Source organism: Prionailurus viverrinus, chromosome A2 (assembly GCF_022837055.1).
Source record: "Prionailurus viverrinus isolate Anna chromosome A2, UM_Priviv_1.0, whole genome shotgun sequence".
NCBI lineage: Eukaryota > Metazoa > Chordata > Mammalia > Carnivora > Felidae > Prionailurus > Prionailurus viverrinus.
The window spans coordinates 157,414,962-157,436,084 of NC_062562.1; the positions used below are offsets into that span (position 1 = coordinate 157,414,962).

The following is a 21,123-nucleotide window of genomic DNA, read 5'->3' on the forward strand; positions in this document are numbered from 1 at the left end:
ACACAGGTGAGTGTGGGTAGCCCTCAAAGCCTGGGGACACGAGTTTCTCACGCAGTGGGTCCACTAAGAAAGAACACTGGTGTTCGGCACATCACTCTGGACAGAGAAATGACCTCAGTTGGTATTTAAAGGTAAAGTTCTGAGATAAAGCTGACCAAAATCCCAATTCCAGTGATGCTCTTACTAGCTGAGTGTCTTTGCCAAAGTACTTAAGCTCTCTGGCTTCAGATTCACTGTCTTTAAAGTGGTGATGATTTTCTTTAATTATTAGGATATCTATATGGATTAAATGATCTAATGCTTTGTCATCCAAAATGTGGTTCATAGAATTACAACATCAGCATTCCCCCAAAGCTAGTTAGGAATCTCAGGTCTCACTGGAGCTTTATTGTCAGAATCTGCGGAAATAAAATTTATTTATAAAAAATAAATCTATTTTTTATTTTACTTATTTTAACATTTATTTATTTACTTTTGAGAGAGAGAGAGAGACAGAGACAGAGACAGAGACAGAGCAGGGAGGGGAAGAGAGAGGAGACAGAGAATCACAAGCAGGCTCCGTGCTGTCAGCACAGATCCCAAGAAAGAGCTCAAACTCACAATCTGTGAGATCACGACATGAGGTGAAATCAAGAGTCAGGTGCATAACTGACTGAGCCACCCAGGTGCCCCTTTATTTTCTATTTTAGAGAGAAAGGGAGCACTCACACAAGCAGAAGAGAGGGGCAGAGGGCGAGAGAGAGAGTGCAAGTAGGGGAGAGGGGCAGAGGGAGACATGAGAGAGCATCTTAAGCAGGCTCCATGCTCAGCATGGAGCCCGACACGGGGCTCCATCCCACGACCCTGGAATAATGATCTGAGCCAAATCAAGAGTTGGACACTCAACTGACTAAGCAGCCCAGGAACCTCCTAGAATCTGCATTTTAACCAGCTCCCCCAAGCACTGATAAATGCATGTGAAGTGCACAAAGCAAGCACTAAGTTTGATGCTCAGTTAGATGCTATTTTCACCTACCAGGCTCCCTACTTCTCCTCACCTCTTTTCTTCTTTAATTTGCTGTGCTTGTCTCACAGTAAGTTGGTTAGGAACGCTGAACAAAGTTGTGTAGAGCTGGAGGTCAGTTGGGTTTTTCAAATGGCTGTGGTGCTTTGGGTTTTTCAGAGCTTGTGAGGAGTAACGATGTGAAAAGACCAATCCCATTGACCATGACAGGTAGAGGACAATTTCTTTCTTTTTTGCACAAAGCAAATATTTAATAAATTATTTCTGAATTATTCAATTTGTTTGCTGTCTTCTTAGTTATTCTTTCTTACAGCAGGGTTACTTTCTATTCTTCTTTTAAAACATTTTAATTCTAGTTTAGTTAATATATAGTGTTAAATCAGTTGCAGGAGTACAATATGGTGATTCAACAATTCTATACATCACCCAGGGCTCATCAAGATAGATGAACTCTTATTCCTCCATTTTACCCATCCCATCTGCTAACTATCTGTTTGTCTTCTGTAGTTTAGAGTGGGTTTTTTTCTTTTCTTTTTGGTTTATCTCTTTTTTTCTTTTGTTTTGTTTCTTAAATTCCACCTTTGGGTGACATCACAAGGTATTTGTCTTTCTCTGACTGGCTTATTTCTCTTGGCATGATACTCTCAAGCTCCATCCACATCATTGCAAATGGCAAGATTTCATGCTTTTAAATGAACGGAAACCTATGAGTCGTTCCTGCCACAGTCTTCTCCTTTCTTCCCTGCACCAAATCCATTGTACAGTAGTGATACCAACCCCCAGCACATCCCCAGGCCAACCCACCATTATCTCTCACTTGCCGAACTAGAACAGCCTCTTTACTAGTCTCCCCACATCCACCGGGCCCCTTCAAATCTGTTCTCCATCCTACGCAGACATTTTTCTAAATGAGAAGTCCTGTCAAGTCCCTCCCCTAGTTAAAGTCCTTCTGAGGGGCACCTAGGTGGCTCAGTTTGTTGGGTGACTGCAGCTCGGTCATGATCTCACAGTTTGTGAGTTTGAGCCCTACATCAGGCTCTGTGCTGACAGCTCAGAGCCTGGAGCCTGCTTCGGGTTCTGTGTCTTCCTCTCTCTTCTCCTTCCCCTGCCTTGTGTTCTCTCTATCAAAAATAAATAAACACCAAAAAAATTTTTTTAAATCCTTCTCAGCTTCCCATTACCTTTGAGATAGAGAGTAAAATCTTCAATGTGGCCTACAAGGCACTTCACGATTTGAGAAGGATCCACATGGACAATCTCATCCGGAGGCCCTCACCGCGGCTCCTGTGTTCTAGCTCTTCTTTCAGTCCTCAGATGTTGGCAAAGTTCTTCCTGCCTCAGGGCTTTTGTGTGTCCATTCTTTCTGCCTAGAACTAACTTTTCACCTCTAACTGGTATCCAGCTCTCTCAGCTTAGGTGTCTTCCTCAGGGAAACCTTCTCTGGCTTTTCAGCATGCCCAGGCGCCTGCTGTAAGCTCTCTTAGCATCCTGTCCTTTTCCTTACCAGAGGAAAAAATATTGTGAATTGTAACAATGATGGATTGTAATGAAATATCTATTCCTTTAATTAATGTACACCAGTCTGTAGACTGCAAAAGGGCAGAGAGATAGTGTGTATTTTGCTCAGACCATGTTGAATTTCTAACACCTATAACAATGTCTAGGTTCGGTAGGCAGAGGAGAGATGGAGGAAATCTTCAGGAGACAAAAAGGAAATTTGATGAGAGAGCAATGTCCTTTTGCTAAACAGCACATCAGGAATCTAAAGGACCAGAGTGATTGACTTAAGACTGGAAAGTTAGAGACGAATAGATACCCGAAATGGAAGCCAGTAGTTCTCAGCCCTGGCTGAATATTACGATCACTCAGAGAGTTCTTAAAAATACCATCAATGGACATTCTGATTTATTAGGTGTGGTATAGCTTAGGAACCAGTGTTTTCACCAGCTTCCCTTCTTGGTGAAAAGTCACTGATCTAGTAAGAGGTAGGATCTGTGCAGGGTCAAATAACTATTTGGTTTCAAAGTCAGGACTAAAACCCAAGCCACCTGACTCCCACACTTTGAACTTTCTGCTCCCCTGGAAACCCAAGAGAACTAGGACTGCAATGCATGTCATTCTGCCTAAACCAACTAGACGTTGAATGGAGGTAGGAGATCAATCCAGTTAATTAATAGCATGCTTAGGAAACTCTGGAAAAGCACAGCTTTAATGGCTGAACAATGAGGCATCTTAGAGTGAAGTAACCTCTTAAGATAGCCCCAAAACTGGACAGAGACACACTAACTCCATCCTCGTGGATGTCTGCTTTTGTGTAGTTTGTTTTGTTGCATATAAATAAGATGAGTTTTTCCATTCATTTCAACTGTCCTGAGAAGGTAAGGCTGGGCGGCTCTCATGGAGCACAGTGACTTCTCTGGATCCCATGAGATCCACAGAGAAAATTCTTCTGTGACTGAGAGCCCTGTGCATCCAATTTATTAGTATAATTGGATATTAAAGTATTCATTTGTCTAAGATAAATCCCCATGGGCCAACTAACATGTCAACAACTGCATGAATCAAGTTAAGGGGTGTCTGGGTGGCTCAGTCAGTTAAGCACAACCTTGGCTCAGGTCATGATCTCATGATTTTTGAGTTTGAGCCCCACATCAGGCTCTGCACTGACAGTGTGGAGCCTGCTTGGGATTTTCTGTCTCCTCTCTCTCTGCCCCTCCCCCAGCTCACATTCTCTCTCTCTCTCTCTCTCTCCCTTTCAAAATAAATAAATAAACATTTTTTTTTTAATCTTGCTTGGGATTCTCTCTCTCCCTTTCTCTCCCTGCCCCTCCCCCACTCATGCTCCCATGCTCTTTCTCTCTCAAAACAAATAAATAAACTTTAAAAAATCAAACCAAGGCACACTTGGTGCATTTTCATTGCTCTAAGACTCTCAAGTAATATAAAGTAGGAAAAAAAGAGAATTTCCTATTATTTAATAAGCTCAGTACATCATGAAATCAGGATCTTTCAGATCATGGTGATCAGCTGAGAAGCCCCTGATATTATCCAGATTGATTTATTTACTGAATAAGAGGACCCAGATATTCCATAAATTCAGGACAAGGCTCAAGGGGTAACACCAAACAACAGGGACCTTCCATTGGTGGTCTTTGCTACCCGATCCTCTTATAAGACCATTTGTAACCCTTAGCCTCTCTCCCCTGACCAAGAAAAGAATATTTGAAAGTCAATAGTATTCTATTTGGGTTAAAGTAGCTATTATCTAAGTGAAAGACAAAAGGGTAAAAGTGGTACCAGGGAAGAACGGAAGGAAAGAGGAAAGAAAAGAGAAGGATGGGGAGGTTGTCTTAGCTAAAACTATGCTTCACCTAGTCCTGAGACAAGGGGAAGGGATCTTCCTAATATTGACTATCTGGGTCAAAAAACATGTTAGTCCTGTCCTAAAGAAAAAGGGGCACATAGGGAGGAGACTTAGAGTACTCAATTGCTCAGTTATCACCCAATTCTCAGGCCAGAACGTTATCTACAATCTAAATCCAGAAAATCCCTAGGTAAGCTTGAGACAAAGGGGGACTGGGAGAACAACACATCTGGGAAATAGGGCCTAGAATGTTGGAAAAGCCCAGTCACCCTCAGCTCATTCATGGGTGTGCATTTTCCCCATTTCTAGTTTCTCACCCATCTCACTTGGCCATCTTCTCAATGTCCTTACTTCCCCCTGTGTGGGTTCCACACCAGGGCCAGCCTTTGTGCCCAATTTGAGATGCATGGAATACAACCTCCCCCCAGCACACTGGTGCCCACCGTAACAGGGCAGCCACTCCACGCTCAGGATCATCCTCTCTGGGCAGCAAACCCTCCTTTGTCAGAGACAGGCTCTGGATACACGAGCACGCTGAATGTATACTGAGAGGCAGTTACAGGAGCAAGCGAGGTGGAGTGTTGTGACCAACTCTGCGGTTTAATGAGGCTCTGCCCTGTTGTTTCTCTGTGTATCCCACTCTCTCTGGCCTAACTTGACCCAGGGTTTTTGTTCCTAGACGAAGCAAGCAACTTATGTTCTCTTTCTGACCCGAACTACCCCTCTTCCTAGCCGAGGCTGCGCCATACCTGTGGCTGGCCCATCCTCCATGGAACATAAATCTCCAGTCACCTAGCTCTTACTCACCTGGCAAAATTCTTCTTCCCCTGTCTTTTGCCTTCTGCCCACATACCTGCACCCACCTTTGGCTATTTCAGGTCCCCGGGACAAAAACTGTGGTTAGCCACGAACTGTAAACCAACCCAAAGTAGCCACACTCGTTGACTGTAGATGCTCAGGGGCTCCCATTAGAGCCTACTAATGCCGTCACCCAAGAGGGAGAGTTTGCTCCCATCAACAGCAGACTCTTATGGCTACTCTACACCTCTGCCCAGCCATCCTTACCACCCTGGGTCTCTGAACAACACTACAGAATGGCAAGCCCACAGGCATAAAAGGAGCCTCAGAAATTATTTACTTCAACCTGCTACTTAATCCAGGGACCTTGTGCAGGGGACCTGACAGGTGGTCTGACAGCTGACACAGGATTGCCAATGCCCTTATGTTGACAGTACACAGAAGAGAGGGCAGGCCAGGAGGGATGTCCGTGTTGCCCTAACAGACCAGAAATGGACTCAGAAATGTACTTGGAGTATGATTTTCCTCCCTTTTGAACAATAGGGCTTGCGAATTATAAGGAAGTTCACAAATGTATGGTGTTCGTAACAGCAAGTATTCTTTCAGGGTTAGTGAGAAAAACCACAGGTCCCTGGGTAAGTGTGTTTTTTACTCATTAAGCTCCCTTTTTGGTCGGCTATCTCATGCCGAATTTCTGTCTGCGTGACCAGGAGCCTGTAGCCGCTGGAGCCCAGTGAGTAGTGCCTTTCCTGGGTAGGTATCCTTCAGGCGCCCAGCACCAGCACCCCACGCTCCCACTCCCTTCCATCCCCTTCCAGGAAGAGTCACCTGCAGCAGTTTCTGCTGGAGGACTGTGTTGTCCCGGGGATCTGTGCGGTTGCCCAAGCGGAACTTGAGGGGGCGGTAGATGCAGCAGGCGGTGAAACAGATCATATAGAGCATGTACAAGGCACCCAGAATGTGAAAGTACCGCTGTCCGTATCTCTTCCACTTGAGGCTCACCAGCTCTTTCACTGGGGTCTGGTCCAGGATCTGGCGAGCCTACCATGGAAGCAGTGCATAGGTTGGGGGGCAGGAGGTGACTGGCACGGTGAGGAGTGCTGGATTTCCCGCCAGGTCCCAGAGGGCAGCGCAACAACAGCATCATCACCATTCATTCTGTTAAAGAAGTAAGCACGAGATGCCAGAACCTCAATGAGGCTTTGAGGGATGAGCAGTAGTTAGTAGAAAGAAGGGGGAGTTAAAGATCAGTCCATGAGCAGCAGCAGTCGCCAAGGCAGCCAGGCGAGAGAGGTGGTCATCTGCAAACAAGGTGCATCTGGGGACGTGAGAAGACCCGTGGGGAGTGGCGGGCAGGAGTTGTAAGGGGTGACGTAAATAAGAGGCAGACCATCAGGTAATGGGAGCACAGTGGGGAGTTTGAATTATCTTTCCGAATGCAATAGGGAGCACAGGGGGTTCAAGCAAGGAAGTGGTCCTATTTTCTCTGCAAGTCTTAGGCACTGGAGGGGAGCAGTAGAGGCACGGAAAGTTGGATGAGGCAACCATCTAAGCCTCCGCGGCGGGCTGGAGTCTGACAGAAGTACACAGCAAGGGGTTAAGCACAAATGAGAGTGGGGGGTGGAGGGGATGAGGCATCTGAGAAAGTAAGAAAAGGCAAAAGTCAAACCATAGCTGTAGGAATGAACCATTAGCCAACAGAATACCTTTTCTGCTGATCCCAGAGGGAAGGAGAGATGGTGGGCAGTTTCTGATATATTTGGCAGCTCAAGGCAGGAAGTAGGAGGAGCCCGATTTTTGCAGAGAGCCTCAATTTTTGCCATAATGTAGGAGTCTGGGCTTCGAGGGAACTAAGGGGGGAAGGCTATGAGAGATGTAAAAGGGGCTAGGAATTTTGAAGGAAAGGAAAAGTAGCTGACTAAGACAAGAATAAAACCTGGAGGAGAACACCGAGAGCTCACTGAAACCGGACATCAAGGATTTATGTAGGCACAATTCACACAGAGGGATTGGCGTTCTAATTCCTAAGAAATCCTGATAGAAGTTTATCTGTTTCCAGGAATATTCTCTGAGTAAGATCACACAAAGTGACCTTTCAAGTTCTCTCTTACTAACGATTGCCTGCATTTTATGGCAGAAAGGTTCTTAGGAAATTGTCAGGTTGCAGATAAACAACAGAAATTCTATCTTGCCACTATTTTGGAAGTTTCCGAGGACCCGAAGCATTTGCTCCTTGCTCCTAGAGTCTTCGACAAATTTTCCCTTCCTACAGTTCACTCAATTCAGTACTATCAGAATGGCGCATGTGTTTCCCGCTCTCTGGGGAGCTCTCTTTCCCCTCCTCTTCCTGGTGAATTCCAGCTCCCCTAGAAGACCCAGCTCAAACCCTTCCTCTGTGACATCTTTCCTGGCCCATCCAGGACAAGTCACTTGACCTCAGTGTTGCTGCCACTGTGCATGGTGCAGACTCCTATGGTGGCATACATTGTACTCCATTGCACTTACTGAGGACAGGGAGTGGGGTGTGAGGAAGCAGACAGGAATTATGATTGATTTATTTCTGTACTCCCAGTTCCTTATACAGCAGCTGGGACTCAGAAGGTCCTCAGTGTGCTGAATGAATGAATGAATGAATGAATGAATGAATTAATGAATGCTACGAAGCAGCTTCCATTTGGAGAGTCCCTCAGCTAAAAGGTTAGTATGAGAAAGGTAAGCAGAAAGGGCTGGAGCTGGGCAGAGGGAGAACGCAGTTAGACTGGACTTTTCTCCCAAAGGCTCCATGGTTTGGTTCTCATCTCCATTTATTATAAATCAGGGAAGTGTCTGGAGCCCAGGATGTAAGCAAACGGACAGGCTTTGCTCAGACACGTGACAGCCCCTGGTCATCTGTGGCACCCATACCTCTCGCTTCTTGGAGGAAATCACCAGCTCTAGAAAGGACATGTCCTCCCCCCAGGAGTCGATCTCGGTGAGGTCGTAGAGAGTGGAGGTCAGCGGCCCGTAGGTCCACTGGATGTGCTTCCGCTTCTGCATCAGGTGCTGGAACATCTGAGAAGACACGGTGGTGAGTCAGAGGGTCAGTGTGAGAAGCGGGGCCGGGGGGTCTCCACCGCTGACGGCGGCTACGGCCCGCTCCTTGCGACTGATGGACAGTTAGTTGCGTGAGCCTCCTTTTTTTCTGGTTGTCTTTCTTTCCCACACACCCTATAAGGATCTGAAAGAGGAGGACGGGCAAAGGCAACAGAACGCTGGGCTCCCAGAGCAGATGTCCTAAAGCGACATTCTCAAAGCCTCCCGCCCAGGGATCCCTGAGGCTGAGCATTTGGCGACGGAGTATGGAGGAAGGGGCCCCACCCTCCGGGCAGTTGGGCACCAAGGGTCTTTGAAAGGCCGCCATGGGGCCAGGGGAGTGTCCCTCACCACGGTGTTGCCCTCCACTCCGGCCAGCTTGAAGGGGGTGAGACCCTGGTGATTGGGCACGAGGTCCAGGGACTGCAGGTGGTCCCTGCGCCCATCATAGGACAGCAGCAGGTTGTACATCTGGCAGGCAAAGGTCTTGTTGGGCTGCAGGACGAGGATGTGCAACACGGTGTTTCCTGGGGGAGGACGCGGGCGTCACGTGGCCGTTGCGCTGAAGTCCCTGCTGATGCCCTGCCCGACCTGGGGTGGCCCCTGCCCTCCCGGCCCCCAGCTCTTACCCAGGGAGTCCTGGGCCCGGATGTCAGCTCCATGCTCAATGAGCAGCCTCACCATCTCCTCACTGCCCACGCAGGCAGCAAAGGACAAGGGGTGCTCCCCTGTGGACACAGAAGGCTCGCTGCCGTGAGGGCCCGATGGGCTGGGGGATGGGCAGCGTCCCCAAGTGACTGCCTCCTTGCCCTCGCGTGGCAGCTCTGGGCTCGGGGACGCTCGTCAGCAGAAGCAGAGGCAGGGATGGAGTACGCGGCGCGGGGAGGCTTGGCTCTGGCTTGAAACCCTGGAAGGCCCAGCTGCTTCCGGCCCTCCTCGGCCCGCCCTCCCTTTGCTCTTGCCCACCTCCCCATGTCCTTTCCTCCCAGCCCCGGCCCCGCTCTCACCAAAGTAGATGAGGTTGCGGGGGCTGTGGCGGAACGCCGTGCCTGTGGCTCTCGCAGACACGCTGGCCCCGTGGGCAAGCAGGGCTCTCACCAAGTTCACGTTCTGGTTCACGATGGCTATGTGCAGGGCGGTCTGACCTGGCCCAGAGAGAGAGAGACGTCTCAGTGATGGGGCTGTCCCCAATTCTTCCAAGGACACAACATCTCACTGGCAGGCAGGAGGTCCCTGACAGGTCCTGGCATAGATTTCTGCCCTTGGCTTAGCACAGTGGCCTGAGACTCAGGGCAATTTGTCTCACAGGCTATCCACCTCACTGTCCCCACCTCTTGACTGTTGTGGGTAGGGTGTACATGGAATCACTGTAATGTTGCTATAAGAGAAAGAGTTTTGTCCTACAGGGAACATGAGAGGAGTTGAAAGGAAAGGAAACAGTGAATGGCTAAATAAAGTCACATATGCTTGCAATCCCAGACTTCAAGCTGTATTACAAAGTTATAATCATTAAGACAGTATGGTACTGGTACATGAACAGACACATAGATCAATGGAACAGAATAGAGAACCCGGAAATGAACCCACAAATGTATGGCCAACTAATCTTTGACAAAGCAGGAAAGAATATCCAATGGTAAAAAGACAGTGTCTTCAGCAAATGGTGCTGGGAAAACTGGACAGCAACATGCAGAAGAATGAACCTTGACCACTTTCTTACACCATACACAAAAATAAACTCAAAACAGATGAAAGACCTAAAGATAAGACAGGAAGCCATCAAAATCCTAGTGGCGAAAACAGGCAACAACCTCTTTGACCTCAGCTGCAGCAACTTCTTACTCGACATGTCTTGGGAATCAAGGGAAACAAAAGCAAACATGAACTATTGGGACCTCACCAAGATAAAAACCTTCTGCACAGTGAAGGAAACAATCAGCAAAACTAAAAGGTAACCAACAGAATGGGAGAAGATATTTGCAAATGACATCTCAGATAAAGGGTTAGTATCCAAAATCTATAAAGAACTTATCAAAATCAATACCCAAAAAACAAATAATCCAGTGAAGAAAGGGGCAAAAGACATGAATAGACACTTTTTCAAAGAAGACATCCAGATGGCCAACCGACACATGAAAAAATGCTCAACATCACTCATCATCAGGGAAATACAAATCAAAACCACAATGAGATACCACTTCACACCAGTCAGAATGGCTAACATTAACAATTTAGTTAGGCAACGATAGATGTTGGCAAGGATGGGGAGAAAGAGAAACCTTTTTTTAAAATGTTTATTCATTTCTGAGAGACAGAGCACTAGAGGTGGAGGGGCAGAGACAGAGGGAGACACAGAATTTGAAGCAGGCTCTTGGCTCTGAGCTGTAAGCACAGACCCCGATGTGGGACTCAGACTCACCAGCCGCGAGATCATGACCTGAGCTGAAGTTGGACACTTAATCAACTGAACCACCCACGTGCCCCAAATAGGAATCATTTTGCACTGCTGGTGGGATTGCAGACTGGTGCAGCCACTCTGGAAAACAGTGTGAAGGTTCTTCAAAAAATTAAAAATAGAACTACCTTATGACCCAGCAATTGCACTACTAGGTATTTATCCAAAGGATGCAGGAGCACTGATTCAAAGAGGCACATGTACCCCAATGTTTATAGCAGCACTATCAACAATAACCAAAGTATGGAAAGGACCCAAATGTCCATCGACTGATGAATGGATAAAGAAGATGTGGTACCGGGGCGCCTGGGTGGCCTAGTCGGTTAAGCGGCCGACTTCGGCTCAGGTCATGATCTCACGGTCCATGAGTTCGAGCCCCGCGTCGGGCTCTGTGCTGACAGCTCGGAGCCTGGAGCCTGTTTCAGATTCTGTGTCTCCCTCTCTCTGACCCTCCCCCGTTCATGCTCTGTCTCTCTCTGTCTTAAAAACAAAATAAACGTTAAAAAAATTTTTTTTAAAAGAAGATGTGGTATATATATATACAATGGAATATTATTCAGTGATCAAAAAGAAAGAATTCTTGCCATTTGTAACAACGTGGTTGGAACTTAGAGGGTATTATGCTAAGAGAAATAAGAGAAAAACAAATATGTGACTTCACTCATATGTGGAATTTAAAATACAAAACATAAGGGATGGGAAGCAAAAATAACATAAAAACAGAGATGGAGACAAACCATAAGAAAGTCTTAAATACAGAGAACACACTGAGGGTTGCTGGTGGGGAGTTGGGTGGGGCGATGGGCTAAATGGATGATGGGCATGAAGGAGGGCAATTGTTGAAATGAGCATTGGGTGTTACGTGTAAGTGATGAATCACTAAATTCTATTCCTGAAGTCATTATTACACTATATGTTAACTAACTTGGATTTAAATTATCAATCAATCAATCAATAAAGGGCAGCTGTGTTTGGAGCCCTCTATGAAGAGAAGAATTTCAAAAAAAAAAAAAAAAAAGAAAGAAAGTCACGGATGCTAAAGGCCAAGACTGGGGCGTATGCATGCCTTCCAACTCAAGGGCAACCTTCCTGAACCCTCTAGCACCTCTTCCCAGGCCACCCTTCGGAGACCCGTTTTAAGAGGTGACATCAGACTCTCCCACACCTGTCTCCACCTTGAACTACTGTGTGGGCTCCTCACCTACAAATGGCTCACACAAGGTGGGCTCCTTGACCAGCTCCGGGGCAGCCTCTATCAGCACCACGGCGGCCTCGAGATTGTCATAGAGGGCCGCTATATGCAGCGCAGTCTCCCCCAAGGCTCCTGGAGGGGAGTAAGATAGGAGTGTCAAACACCTCCAAGAGCATCTTGAGGAAGGGGCTCTGGCTCAAGGCTCTCTCCCTGCTTCTTCGCAGAAATCCTCAGCGTCCTGGGGCGAGGCAGGGCAGGTGGCCTGGCTCCATCACACCCAACCCACCTCTCTGTCGGAAATCACAGCTTCGGTCCAGCAGAAGTTTCTTGAGGGCACACAGGTCATTTTCCTTGGCTGCCTGAAGCAGTGGAGACTCTCGGATCCTGGGAGAAGATGAACGTGAGTCCAGTAGAGACAGAATCACTGAGAGGCCAAAGGCAGAGAGAGGATCAGAGACCTTCTCTATGTGGAACAGATAGGAGTCACACAAAGTGTGCAATGACACATTGCAAAGAGTCGTTAACTGGACTCTAGCTGAGGGTTAGACTGGGGTGAGAGTTTCCCCCATGGTTGTGTCATTGCCAGCTCTGCCCAAGTCTGGTGGGGGGTAGTTGGTGGGAGTGGGGGGCGGGGAGGCCTCAAGGCTCCAGTGGGCAGAAGACTTATGGGGGCAGAAGGGGCCCATGCTGCAGAGCTGGTGGCCCTGATGACCCTGACAGGAGGCCATCGGGCCTAGCTGAATCCACCTAAGCTGAGTAAATGTTTTCACCCCTGCTCCCAGGCCTGCTGAGCTAGCTCTCCTTAGGCTAAGGGAGTTAGAGAGACCAGAGGGGCAGAGAGGCAGAGAGGGACCAGCTGTTGGGACTTAGGCGATTTACAAGCTGCCAAAATTCCAAATACCCCTCAGGGCTGCTCAGAGTCAGATCCACGCTGTGTGTGTGTGTGGGGGGGGGGGGGCGGAGGACGGATTCCTTCCGTGTTTTACCCCATTCATAACTGAGGAGGATCATAGCCTTGGGCTCCTCTGGGAACCTAACAGCTAGGAGCAGAAGCCCTGTGGAGGTATCCGTCCTAAGGCACTTCTTGTCAGTTCATCTTTGTTTCTTCCCTGCCTGGATGAACCAAAAAGCTAAAGCTGCAGGCACAAATCAGATCCCAGGGTGAATACAAGGCAGGGGAGGGTCACGAGGGGAGAAATGAGAGGCAAACAGACTGACAGTGCTTCCCCTGGTGTCCCCAGGTCCCCCATCCTCTCTTCCAATTGCCCTGTGAGCCAGGGGGAAGAACATTTTTATTTAAATAAGTTTTTTATCTTGAGGTGGAGCTCAGGTCTGCCGATTAGAAAAGTACTCTCAGGAGGGACCAGCAGAGTAAGGGCCAGCGCCCTCCCCACCTCACCTAGACCCTCAGGGTGAATAGTCCCAGCTCAGGGTAACCAGGGCTAACCTGGTTTCACCCCCTGTGCTGGACGCACCGCACACAGCCTCAGCACCCGGGCCTCTAGCGCACCGCCCTCTGCGGAGGGCAGGTCCAGAACCCAGCTCTCTCTCCAAGACTGCCCTGGCCTCACCCTGAAGTTTCGAGGGAGGTGGGGAGGCCAAAGGTTCCCTCACAGGGCCTGGGGTGGGGGTTGGTGAGCAAGCAGAGAGCCTTTCCCAAATGAGGGCTCCGACTGCAGCCACAGCCAGCTGTACCGTTTGTGAGGCCCAGCGCGAAAGAAAAACGTAGGACTCCCTGTTCGAAAATTAAGAATTTCAAGTTGACCACAGCAGCTCATTAAACCAAGTGCAGGGGTTTTCTGCAACACGGGATCCTGTGCCACTGTAGAGGCCACCTGCCCACGAGGCCAGCCCTGGCTGGACCGCAGGTCTGCTACTGTCTGCTCACCCCATCCCCAGGCAGCTCTCAGATGGGTGACAGGTTCCCCAGACGCTCTGAGGCAGAGGCGCACCTGCAGGATATAGGTCCCCGCCCTGGCCGCTGCTTTTCCGTGAAACACATCAGCCCCACCTGACCTGCAGGCATCCCCCGGGCAGGCACAGGCCTCATTCAGTCTACCCATGATCCTCCCGACCCAGCATTCCGCTGCACAAAGTAGACACTCAATAAAAGGTAGATAAGCTGAGTTTCCCTCATCAGCTGGTCAGCTCCAGAAGTTCTACAGAACACAGCTCTCCTCCTCTTTTTCACACAAGCAATTTTCCTTCACGCTAATGGGAATGCTTCGCTCTTTCTCCAGGCAACAAGTCTTCCAAAACCTGCAGGATCTCGTGCCTTCCCCGGTAATTTGCTCCCCACCAGCCTTCACCTGCCTGTCCTCCCCCTCCCCCAATCTGCTTTCTTCTATCCTTCTTCTGTTCCTGTCCCTTTCTGTCCCCCAGCCCCCTCTTCCACCAGCCAGGCAGGTTGGAGCTGTAGTGTCACTTTGTCCCTGGCTTCGAATCTACACCGAGTCTCCTCCTGCCCACTGACAGAGACAGCTGGGGTTCGGAAGGAGTGGGCTGGGTGCACCCGACCACCTGACACTGAATGCTGGGCCGCTGCAAGCAGAGATACAGCAGCGGAGTGGGTCAGAGGGTTGGGGGATCAGGGGGAGGTGGGACCCGGTACGACTGGGGCAGCCTACCTCTTCTGTTGCAGCATGTGGGCCTCGTCCAGATGCTGATCCCAGTCCTGCTCTCTGAGCAGCCAGGAGGCCAGAAGTTTCTGGAGTTGGACCCTGGGCCCCTCTGCCTTAGGTGGAGGAGACCCCATATCGTCTTCTTTCAGGCACTGGCAGGTTAGGGAATGTGGTAAAAGGAGCCGGTCTAGGAGTCCACAGAGGAGGAGGCGGGGTCTGTTTGGGGTTGGGACTGAGAGTGAGTATACCTCCAGTGTGACTTGTGTATACAGCGTGCAGTTTGTGGGTGGAGTGTGTGTGTATGCAGTGAGGTGACTGGGGGCCCTGCCAGGAGAATGTGGCTTTACCTGGATGGGAGGAGCTCTCTCTAGAGAGCCCCCGGGCACAGAACCTGCTCTAGAGCTGCTGGGAGGGGAGGTGGAGGAGGGAACTTCCTTCCCAGCAGTGGGCTGGGGCTGCAGGGGAGACAGGGGAAGGCTAGGAGGCTGTGGGATGTAGAGGGGGAGCAAGGATGAAGCCCAGAATGTGGGCCCCACATGCAAGGTGAGCACTTATTGGGATACAGGAAAGTAGAAAAGTAAAAGCCCTCCAGCTTGACCATCAGGCAGGTTCTGGTTTGAACTCTGGCTCTTGGCCCCTTACAGATCAGTTAAGTGAGCTTCCCAGGCCTCAGTCTTCCAATCTGTAGAACGGGGCCAATAATTGTACTGTCTCATGTGTCTGTAAAGCCTGAGCATAAGAGTTCAGTGACTATTGGTTCTCCTTCCGCAGATGGGCTCCAAGCCCTGAGCGCTGCTTGTCTGCATTGCGGTCTTTGTGGTTGTCTCTGTTCTCAACCTTGCAGCCAGCCTCCCGGAGGCTTCCAGGCCACGTCCTCAGTGAAACTTCTCTTCCTTCCCAGCTTTGTGGAGCCCCAGTCAGGGGAGACCCCAGAACTGGAACAGCAGGAGCTGAGCCGAGGTGGTGGACAGAGAAATCTGGGGACTCTCTTCAGGAATGATGAGGCAGGACTGAGGACACATGACCTTTTGTGTTATTTTCTAATAGGGTGGTTTCTATTTCTCTTCTGATTGGAAATGCTTGTTACTGAATTCGAGTCACCCAGGAGACAGATGCGGTACCTGGGAATAGGCTGAGGGCTCTCCTAATTTTCTAAAGAGAAGGGCAGAGCACAGAGAGGGAGGGTGATGGCCCACGGCTAGTAACAAAACTAGACTGGCTTTAAAGTTGGAAAATTAGCTCCAAATCATCCGCCATAACTTGCTTTTTCTTCTGAATCTTCGGCCTGTACAGATGTGAGAGACTTGGGGGGACACAGGACCTTGGGGGGTCTTCAGGAGCAGGGGACTCCCCTCTTCTTTTACTACAAGATTGAAGGATGGACAAAGTGACCTTTATAGAAGGGGAATTGAAAGGAAAACAAATAAGGAAAGGGAGAGGGGATGCCAGAGACCAGGAGGAACCATGCTCTCACCCAGGTGGTAGGGAGATGCCAGCTGGGAAAGGGGAGGGGGGTCACCTTGTAGGGCAACTTTCTGCTTTGCTGGGGGTTGGGGCTGTGTGGGATGGTAATGGCCTCTGAAGCCTTGGGACTTCCAGTCTAAGGAGATGGACTGAGTGATAAGGTTGAGGTGGGGGTTGTAGATGCTCTGATAAGCAGGGACTGGCAGTGGAAGGAGGCCCGCCTAAGAAATACTCAACCCATAAAGCTAATCCTGGAGGCAGTGGGGGCGGGGAGGGGCCGGCCCAGTCAGAGCCGCACAGAGCAGGTACAGGGGGGCTCGCCACCAAGGGCCCCGTCCTTGGGGCTGGGGTTGGGGAGAGAGGGGGGCTCAGGAACAGGTGCCCCCATCTGGGTCTTCACCCTCTCACTGGCCCAGGCTGGCTGCACAGGTCCAATTCTAAATTTTTTTTTTTTAATGTTTTTATTTATCTTTGAAGGAGAGAGAGACAGAGCATGAGCCGGGGAGGAGCGGGAAGAGAGGGAGACACAGAATTTGAAGCAGGCTCTAGGCTCTAAGCCATCAGCACAGAGCCCAATGCTCGAACTCATGAACCGTGAGATCGTGACCTGAGCTGAAGTCGGACACCCAACCAACTGAGCCACCCAGGTGCCCCATTCACATGTGCACCTCTATGAGGATAGTTTTTGATAAATACAGCACAGTACTGTAAACATATTTTCTCTTCCATATGATTTTCTTAACAGTGTATTTCCTCTAGCGTACTTTGTTATAAAAATACAGTATATAATACATATAGCATACAAAATATGTGCCAGTCGATAGTTTGCTATCGGTAAGGCTTGTAGTCAACAGTAGACCATTAGTAGTTAGGTTTGGGGGAATCAAAAGTATATACTTGGACTTTTGACTGCTTGGGGGGTTAGTGCCCCTAACCTCGTGTTGTTCCAGGGTCAGCCGTACCCCTGATCTTTAAGGAGTTGCCTGCTCTCCGCTGGCTTTCTCCCCTCACTCCTTCTCCTTTGTCATACCCCCCTCCACCACCTTATTTCTCCCTCGTCCCTTCTCATGCTCCCTCAGCCTTCTGTGGACAAGAACACCTAGGACCCCTCTCCCCCCAGGTAGCAGCTTCCCTCGGTGTCAGGAGAGTCCCTGATGGCCCCTAGGGGACCAGGAGCCCCTCACTACACTTTCAGGTCCCAGAGCCTCTTGGTGTCAAAGCAGTCACAACTCTTATTTGGATGTGATGTAGGGAGAGGGAAATGTATCATGCCTGGATTTTATCTTTTTAGGAAATACACTCCCACCCCACATACCCACAGCCATGTAAGGAAAGGATTTGAATACACTTTAAAACATTAATAGTGATTAGCACTGAATAGTGGAATTACTGACCCTTTTTGTTTTCCAGACTTCTTAAATTGCTTTTGTACTAAAACAAATTAAATTCCTTCTCGAATTGTCTCTCCCAACACAGGGAACCAGCAGCAGGTGGTGAGGAAACGCAAGGAACGGTGGTCAGTACAACCCAGTTCTTTTCACGCCTGCCTGTCCCACCCCCAGCGGCCCTCCCCATCCACACGCACTGAGCCTGGGTTGGCTTCTCTTTTTGCCTGGAACCAAGAAGCTCCTCCCCCAAAGTAACCAGATTAGTGACTTTTTTCCACCCAAGCATTGTTTCCTGGACATGAAGGTCAATGAGTGCACGGTAGGGGTGAACAGGGTCACCTGCTTACTTGAATCTTTCTTCCCCCAACGTCCAGTGACCTCATGTACCACTCCCCAGTCACCTGGCCTGGGTGGGCGGGAAGTATACAAGAGGTTGCAGCTGTCCCAGGGGGGCCTCCTGGTGAGCACTCTGCTAGCAGAGGTCCAGCTGTACTCCACGTCTACAATTCCGTCTTCCAGAAAGGGTACACGTTCCTGCACATGCACTTGGTGGTTCACTCAGGCGTGGGATGCATGGGCTCCACGAGTGGTGTGAGAGGGTTGTGATAGCTCAAGTGTGCCCACAATCTCCTCCCACCTGCCCCAGCACCTGCCCTGTAGCTCCTGGCCTGCATTGCTTTCTGGTTTACCAGGGCAGGACTCCATCCTACCTCCCCAATCCCACCTGCCCCATCCCCAGCCATCTCTGCTCTGGGAAGCAGATAATTAGCCACTGCCCATTACTGCCAGCAGGTCTGTGCTCACCAGCTTCACGGGCCTGGCACGCATTGGGGCTTTGAGGCAAGTTTCTGGAAATCTGTTATTTGGGATCCTGGCCTCACTGCCATGCTGCTGCTTCTTTAAAGACTCTAACTACAGGGCACCTAGGTGGCTCAGTCAGTTGAGTGTCCAACTCTTGATTCCATTCAGGTCATGATCTCACAGCTCGTGAGTTCAAGAGCCCGCGTTGGGCTCTGTGCTGACAGCGCAAGGCCTGCTTGGGATTCTCTCTCTCTCTCTCTCTCTCTCTCTCTGCCCATTCTCTTTCTGTGTCTCTCTCTGCCCCTCCCCAGCTCATATGCATGCTCTCTCTCTCTCTCAAAATAAATAAATAAAACTTAAAAAAAAAAGACTCTGCTTCCATCAAGCAAGGAGTTTGGAGGATGAGCCTCTAACAACTTTTTCTTTGTGTCTGAGCGTATGAGGGGCTGTAAAATGAGAGAAGAGGGGTTTGTCTACCAGTTCAAGAGGCCAAAGGCTTAGGGAGAGGAAAGTCTAGGGGAGGGTGAAGAATGAGGGAATGATTTCTGCTTGGGCACAGGGTACCCCATTCTCTGTCTCTCTCTCTCTATGTACACATGCATGTGTGTGTGTGTGTGTGTGTGTGTGTGTGCACGTACATGCACACACACCGTGTACTCTTTTCTCCCCCAACACCTATGCCTCTCTACCTTCCTCTGTTTTGGTGGACCTGAGTTTCAGGTACAGCCCAGGACTTGAGGATCCGATATTTCCACATCTGCTCTGGGCCACATTCTATACAAGCCACTTACCTTAGAGAATGGCTGCATGGAAGAGAGGAAGCTGTGATGTTTGGAATCAAAAGAGGTGGTCAAGGGGCACCTGGGTGGTTCAGTCGGTTAAGTGCCTGACTCTTAATTTTGGCTCAGGTTATGTTCTTGAGGTTTGAGCCCTGTGTTACACTCTGCACTGACAGCATGGAGTCTACTCGGGATTCTCTCTCCCTCCCTCTCTCTCAAAATAAATAAATAAACACTAAAACAAAAAGAGGTGGTCTAGAGTCCTGCTCCGCCCTTTATTGTCTGTGTGATGTTAAGCAGAAGAGTCATTTCTTTTGTGAACCTCAGTTTCCTCATCTATATGATGGGTATGATGACACTACTACTTTGAGTCCCAGTTGCTATATCGATCTCATGATGTAATGGATGTGAAAGTACTTCACAAACTCTGAAGTCATTTTGTTGCCCTCCACAGGATGATGCAGTAGGATCATCCTAGAAGCCTCTGCTGGCTACTCACCACTCTCTTGCCTGGCAAGGGAACTCTCTAGTGACCTGAATGAGGGGCAGGCCCATGGCTATGATGTCACAAAGCTCATGAAGTCAGAGGTCCTATGGAAGGGAAGGGAAGAAAATGGTGCAGGGAAGTGGTAAGGGCTGGGACAGGGACAGGGGAGGGAGGTGGGGGGAGCCGACTGGGCATAGGGGAGTAGGGAAGACCAAAGGTGGTGGATGGGCAGGCCCATGACTTCCCTGGGCTCCCAGCTCTGCAGGGCAGCATTCCTGGCCGCCATCTTGCTGCTGCTGCGGGTCAAGGGAGCGAAGCTTCAGAAAGGCAGCCTGGATCCCAACGAGAGGAGTCAGAACGAGAAAACACCCTCCACAGGTAGGACAACAGTGTCTAGAGCTAGGGATCAGACCTCTTTGGAGTCAGCCCCCCAGTTCCTATCAGGCTGGAGTGAAACCTGAGATAGGTCGGGTTGTGGGGAGAGAAGCCCAGTCCCTTATTATTGTAGCGTGAGAGAGTCAGGTAAAGGGTTTAGAGCAGGTTTCTTAGCAGGGGACGTATTCAGAGACATACCACGGGCTGGCTAGAGCACCACACAGGTGGCTTTCGTGTGTATGGGCAGGGGTGCATTTATCTTGGAAGAGGTTGTAGTTTCCATCCCTTCCCTGGGGTGGTCCCTCCAACCCCAAGTGTTGTAATGCTTTGGAGGAGGCCGTTTGAGGTAGAAATGGGGTATGTGTGCACCTGAGTTGGGGCTGTGATTGAATACAGACCAGAGGAGACCTCCAGATGGAGCACCACCTCCCTGGCCAAGGATAAGGGGATGCACAATTGGGCCAAAAGCCCCAGGCCCTAACTTCTTCTCAGACTCTCTAACTTCATCACCTTTCTGGATCGGGGTGGGGCGGGGGCAGGTTAGGATCGGCCCTTTCAGTGCCTCCCCCTCTCCACGGTTGCAGACCAGGATCAAGAGAACTTTGAAGAGCACTTTGTGGCCTCCTCCGTGGGGGAGATGTGGCAGGTTGTGGACATGGCCCAGCAAGAGGATGACGGGACATCAGACACAGCAGCCCTTCGTGACCACCTATTTAACCTAGCCTTCTGCTTCAATCTGGCCAGCATCATGGTTTTTTTATGAGGGACATTGAGGCTGAGGTGGTAGCCTGGCTCCTGGATGAGGACCTTGCTATCTACTTCCGTTTCATGATAGCTTACTGACCCCCTCTTCCCCACCGGGCTCCAGGTCACTACTCCCAAGGGGAGGCATACACACAGTTTCCTGCCTCTCGCCAGTGGCTCGTCACCTCAGGATGCAGCATCTGAGAGATCCTGGTGCTGGCCTTTCAACTGTCCATTGCCCCAGCCTGACTGCCTCACCATGCTCTGAGCACCTTCTCCCAGGGCCGGAGACACCAGACCCATGGCCTTTTCTTTCCCACACCTTTCCCAGCTCTGCTCTGGACAGCACATTAGGGGAAAGAGGCAGCAACAATAAAAGTAATAGCAGTAAAGTCCTGAAAACATTTGGGGACAGCTTTCTGAGACTTAACCAAAGCCCTTTTGTCTCTAACTGGTCTGTTTAATCGCCCAACCTTTGGCCCACTGACCTTTAGACCCTTTGGTTTCTTCACTTTTCTTGTGTCTACAGAATTCTCTTGGCATTTTCTCCTCTTATCTTCTCTGACTTCTAGGCATAGAA

The 21,123-nt window shown here is 49.7% G+C and overlaps 2 protein-coding genes across 5 annotated transcripts in view; one reads left to right on the forward strand and one right to left on the reverse strand.

The window, feature by feature from the left end:
• Positions 1–21,112, reverse strand: part of TRPV5 (transient receptor potential cation channel subfamily V member 5) — a 35,247-nt gene extending 14,135 nt beyond the window's left edge. Inside the window, exons 1-9 of one of the 4 annotated variants that reach the window (XM_047848492.1) lie at positions 21,032–21,112; positions 14,512–14,721; positions 12,171–12,268; positions 11,894–12,016; positions 9,245–9,382; positions 8,867–8,965; positions 8,589–8,764; positions 8,070–8,216; positions 5,994–6,206 (exon numbers count right to left, since the gene is read on the reverse strand). In XM_047848492.1, coding sequence (XP_047704448.1) covers positions 5,994–6,206; positions 8,070–8,216; positions 8,589–8,764; positions 8,867–8,965; positions 9,245–9,382; positions 11,894–12,016; positions 12,171–12,268; positions 14,512–14,639 — 1,122 coding nt within the window. In that variant the 5' untranslated portion in view covers positions 14,640–14,721; positions 21,032–21,112. Of the gene's footprint in view, positions 1–5,993; positions 6,207–8,069; positions 8,217–8,588; positions 8,765–8,866; positions 8,966–9,244; positions 9,383–11,893; positions 12,017–12,170; positions 12,269–14,511; positions 15,869–17,363; positions 18,395–19,436; positions 19,559–21,031 lie in introns of those variants that run through there. The other 3 variants (XM_047848467.1, XM_047848476.1, XM_047848484.1) reach the window with 3 other exon arrangements.
• On the forward strand, positions 19,179–21,039 carry LLCFC1 (LLLL and CFNLAS motif containing 1). Its single transcript, XM_047848503.1, has 3 exons — positions 19,179–19,566; positions 19,682–19,802; positions 20,384–21,039. Exons 1-3 carry the CDS (start codon positions 19,531–19,533, stop codon positions 20,560–20,562), a joined length of 336 nt encoding a protein of 111 aa, XP_047704459.1. The 5' UTR covers positions 19,179–19,530; the 3' UTR covers positions 20,563–21,039.
• Positions 21,113–21,123: the final 11 nt, after the last annotated feature.